This window comes from Terrapene carolina, unplaced genomic scaffold, assembly GCF_002925995.2.
Source record: "Terrapene carolina triunguis isolate 2854851 unplaced genomic scaffold, T_m_triunguis-2.0 Scaffold84, whole genome shotgun sequence".
NCBI classification, from domain to species: Eukaryota; Metazoa; Chordata; order Testudines; family Emydidae; genus Terrapene; species Terrapene triunguis.
Window position 1 is genome coordinate 34,448,964 of NW_020664435.1, and position 5,155 is coordinate 34,454,118.

At 44.0% G+C, this 5,155-nt stretch overlaps 1 protein-coding gene across 1 annotated transcript in view; it reads right to left on the reverse strand.

The window, feature by feature from the left end:
• Positions 1–5,155, reverse strand: part of ADAM22 (ADAM metallopeptidase domain 22) — a 197,803-nt gene that overhangs the window by 22,312 nt on the left and 170,336 nt on the right. Inside the window, exon 28 of the mRNA XM_029911005.1 lies at positions 3,869–3,969. Within this exon, the coding sequence (XP_029766865.1) occupies positions 3,869–3,969 (101 nt within the window). The remainder of the gene's footprint in view (positions 1–3,868; positions 3,970–5,155) is intronic.

Sequence of the window (5,155 nt, forward strand, 5' to 3'; positions counted from 1 at the left end):
CATATGGTAACCCTAGGCCACAGGGAAACAGTTCCAGCTCCCTGATCCTGCACCAACGACCCAATGAGAAAGCAGCTCTAACTCATGAGGTCTCTCTCTTCCCCACCATCCCCTTACACTGGGGTAAGGAGGTGGCTGGTAATGGAGCCAGCTCTGTGCCACCAGAGAACCCCCCTGTACTGACTATTTCTGGCCAATCTAATTCCTCTTTGCATCGCTTGACTGGCACATAGAGGACCAGGGAATCTGGCATGCATGTGCACGCGCACGCATATACATAAAAATTGGGCATTCTGAATATGTGAATTGTCAGACTGGACTTCCTCCTAGAAACTATTACGAATGGAAGGCTGCATGGAACTATAAAGATAATTTCCATATATTTGCAATATGGTCTTGGATTTAACCTATGGCCTCAATATCATCAGGCATTAACAACCTTGACCTCCACTGTGAAAAAATATACACATCTAAATGTACCAGTACACATTTTTAGCATAGTTGCTAAAACTGTATTAAATTTACAAAGACAAACAACTGATCCAGTATTGTTGCACTGTAAAACTCCCAGTGTAGCTGGTGGGAATTTTGCCTGTGGGGCTGCAGAATTAGGCCTTACATTAGTAGAAGCCTTTAAGTTCTAAAATTTAACTGATTTACATTAAACATAGTTGTCCTCAGATGAGTAGCACCATCTGGGCAAGACTGTTATTTTACAGTCTGCCATGCATATGGGGAAGTGTGTACTTGTGCTCTCCCCAAGAGAAGACTAAGAAGTAGACTGTGCCTTTCAGTTTCCTCCTGCTCCAGGAGGTGTATGTGAAGGAGAAAGGCAGCCTGTGCCAGCCCTAAACTTGGTGCAGTCTATATTCCCAAGCACAGCTGAACTGGCTGGAACGTTTGGCCGTGAAACTTCGCCCATATGCAGGAAGCAAAATGTAGCAGTCCAGCAGAGGCTACTCACTGCTCTGTGGTATGGGTAACCAATGCAGGAAAGTAAGAGATGCTTATATCCCCCCTACATCCTTGCAGGAGCAGTTGGGATAGGCCACAATCTGGATTTTAGTAATAATCTAATACAGTAGAACTTGGCCTTGGTGATCAGTGACTGTAATGATCATTTGGCTAACACACTTAAGGTCAGGTTTTCAAAGGTAGTTAGCACCTAAAGATGCAAATTGGTGCCTAGTAGGATTTTCAAAGCACCTTGTGATGTTATTGACATGAACTGTAATGTATAGATCATTGTTGCACCAGGTCTTGTACAGAGGAGGTCAAGTGGGGCGTCTATGGAAAGGTTGTCGTTTGCTAGCTATGATTATGCTGTCTGTATGTGTGTATCATTTTGTATTTGAAGTTATGAATATTGGCTATGTACTTGTATCTCAATGTGTTTGATTCCAAGTAGCCTCAGTAAAGCATTTGGTCAGCTTCTTGAGAAAGGACTATTCTCAGTAAGTGCCCAATTAAGAAACACTTAACTGACAATGGACTTTGGGAGATGCCAATCTACATCTGAGCTTTCCTGGGAACATTCAAACTAACATGTAAACAATGGCATCCGCCTGCAAAAAGCTGACTCATTCATGGACATGTGACTTGCCCAGGTGGCTACAAACTCCATCTTGCTGCTGTGATTTTGCACAGGAGAACAAAGGGGCTTCCGCCCACAAGAGAGAGAATATAAAAGGCCCTGGAAACCCCTCCATTTTGTCTTCAGCTGGTTCAAGAGATGGCCTCTCCACCCCCAAGAGATGCCTGAAAGAAACTGGAACAAAGGACAGTAACTACAGGGGTGTGAGTGATTGCTGGACCCAGACTAGGAAGGAGACCAGTCTGTGAAAGAAGCTTATTGGAACATCTCTGGGGGTGAGATTTCATCTGTAATCAGTTTCTTAATGTATTAGGCTTAGACTTGTGTGTTTTGTTTGATTTTGCTTGGTAACTTACTTTGTTCTGTCTGTTATTACTTGGAACCAGTTAAATCCTACTTTTTATACTTAATAAAATCACTTTTTGCTTATTAATTAACCCAGAGTAAGTAATTAATACCTGGGGAAGCAAACAGCTGTGCATATCTCTCTATCAGTGTTATAGAGGGCGGACAATTTATGAGTTTAACAGATTTATTTGGGGTTTGCATCCCATTGGGAGCTGGGTGTCTGGGTGCTAGAGACAGGAGCACTTGCTAAGCCGTTTTCAGTTAAGTCTGCAGCTTTGGGGAGTGTGGTTCAGACCCTGGGTCTGTGTTGGAGCAGACTGGCATGTCTGGCTTGACAAGGCAGGGTTCTGGAGGCCCAAACTGGCAGAGAAAACAGGCTCAGAGGTAGTCTCAGCACATCAGGTAACAGTCCCAAGGGGGTTTCTGTGATCGAACCCATCACACACCTAATCACTGAAGTCAATGGGAGTTAGGTACCTAACCTGCCTAGGCACTTTTGAAAATCCCTCTAGGTGCCAACCTGCATCTTTAGATGCCTAAATACCTTTAAACATCCGGCCCTCAGAGCCTTATTTCCAAAATTTAGCATTTCCTGTTTTGATATGTTTGGCCCTGTTGGCAATGATCAGCTGATTTCAAGCAACAGGGATAAACCTCAAAGGAATTTAGTTCCTTGTTAAACTCTTAAATAAACATCTCTTAGTCTCTGCCATTGAAAAACTGCAGTGGGGCCATTCCGATGCTCTTGTGTGCAATTCAATTAGAGGGTTCAAATTCTTAATTTTTCATACAAAAAGAAAATTGGGAGACGTTTTACTTCTCTGATATTTATTTTTTTCATCCAATGTATCACCTCCAGGTATTCTCAAAGGTAAACCTTTCCAAGGCAAAGTGGCTATAGCCAATGGAGTGCCATGCTTTACAACATATTGGGCCATAGAATCTCGCCCATTCTGCTCAAGTGGCACAAAGGAAGCAGAACTATTTGTATCTCCCCAGCGCACGCAGACCCAGTGCATCTGCATGCTAGGCCATCCCCAGACTCTGAGTGGGGGTGAGTAAAGATGGGTAGGGGAAGTGGTTGAAACATGTTGTGCTCTGATAATAACTAGCTTGTGGGCAGGTCCTTGGGGATCATTACCAGCTACCAAAGTTTAGAGCATCCATGAGGCTGCTATAAACTCTGCAGGAGCTGTGGCCAACATCAGGGCCGGCTCCAGGCACCAGCACAGGAAGTAGATGCTTGGGGCGGCCAATGGGAAGCGGCGGCACGTCCGGGTCTTCGGCGGCAATTCGGCGGCGGGTCCCTCAGTCCCTCTTGGAGCGAAGGACCCACATCCAAATTGCTGCTGAGGAATGAAGCGGCACGGTTGAGCCACTGCCAAAGTGCCGCCGATCGCGGCTTTTTTTTTTTTTCCTTCCCTTCGCCGCTTGGGGCGGCAAAAAAGCCTGAGCTGGCCCTGGCCAGCATAAAACCAGCCAGCAATTCGGAGAACTGTAAATGGCTCACTTGTGGTTCCCCACTGTAGGCACAGCAGAGAATTTGGGCCATTATATCTGTATTGTGGTTCCTCTTAATTGAATATATGCTGCATATATGTTTCAGGTTTGCACTCAAGGCCTGTTTGAAAGTAACAGTTGAATAGTACTGTCTAAAATTGTATTTAAAATTGCAGTTTGGACCATTGCCACAGACCTGGAATAATTCATCTCTTGGAGTCGAAGGGTTCAGAGCTCCTGCTGTTAGTGATACAGCAAAATGTACTAGTGTGTTGTGCTGTTAAATCCAAACTCCCAGGTTAATAACAAAATGTACACAATTTTAGGGAGTCATGTTCCTGTCCAAAGAACAATTAAATTGTCAGCATAGCAGTGGTGACACCCAGGTGGGTTCTTGCTGTAGTCAGCATAAAAGTTCTCCCTTACCTTGCCACGAGTTACTTCTAGGTCTCCCATTTTCAAAGATGTCTGAAATATGCTTTGTGTCTGGGATCCTTTCACTCCATGAATGAGATAATCCATTTGACCTGGAATAGGAAGGCTCATCTGTGATTGTTGTTAGGTTACCTTCTAATCATTTATCAGAGGGGTAGCCATGTTAGTCTGTAAAAAGCAACAAAGAGTCCTGTGGCACCTTATAGACTAACAGATGTATTGGAGCATAAGCTTTCGTGCGTGAATACCCACTTCGTCAGATGCATCACCCACGAAAGCGTCTGACGAAGTGGGTATTGACCCACGAAAGCTTATGTTCCAATACATCTGTTAGTCTATAAGGTGCCACAGGACTCTTTGTTGCTTCTAATCATTTGGGTCCAAAACGAAGCCCAAAGGTCTGTCTGCACTAGCAGAGTGCACTGTTTTATGGTAAAGCACTACAGCTAAGGTTTGCTAGTACAGGCCATTCCCGCAGTGGTTCAGTGTGTCCACATTCACTAGCCTGGGTTCTATAAACTGGTTCAGGGTGACCACTCATAGCACTTCATCCAACTGTTGCTATCCCTGGGCACTGCAAGCTTCCTAAGGCATCTTTCTAGCTATCTGTTCCTAGCTGTAGCATCCCCTCCCCCCACCCAGTCATTGATTCCATCCTGACTGAGGAATGCATGCTAAGTCCTCACACAACTGGAGGGAAACAGAATGATGGAAGGTGGTTGGGAGGATTCCCCATTACATTTCCTCTCCTACCTCTAGCCCTGGAAGCCCATGATGATCATGATGAGCACCCATGCACCTAGGCAGGGGTGCTATAGGAGATAAAGAGCTCGTTCTCAGCTGAATAAACAGATATGGGTTAGGGCTGTCGATTAATTGCAGTTAACTCAAGCAATTAACTCAAAAAAATTAATCATGATTAAAAAATTAAATCGCAGTTTTAATTGCACTGTTAAAACAATAGAATACCAATTGAAATGTACTAAATATTTTGGATGTTTTTTCTACATTTTCAAATATATTGATTTCATTTACAGCACAGAATACAAAGTGTATATTATTTTTGATTACAAATGTTTGCACTGTAAAAATGATAAACAAAAAATAGTATTTTTCAATTCACCTCATATAAGGAGGGATAGCTCAGTGGTTTGAGCATTGGCCTGCTAAACCCAGGGTTGTGAGTTCAATCCTTGAGGGGGTCACTTAGGGATCTGGGGCAAAATCAGTACTTGGTCCTACAAGTGAAGGCAGGGGGCTGGACTTGATGACCTTTCA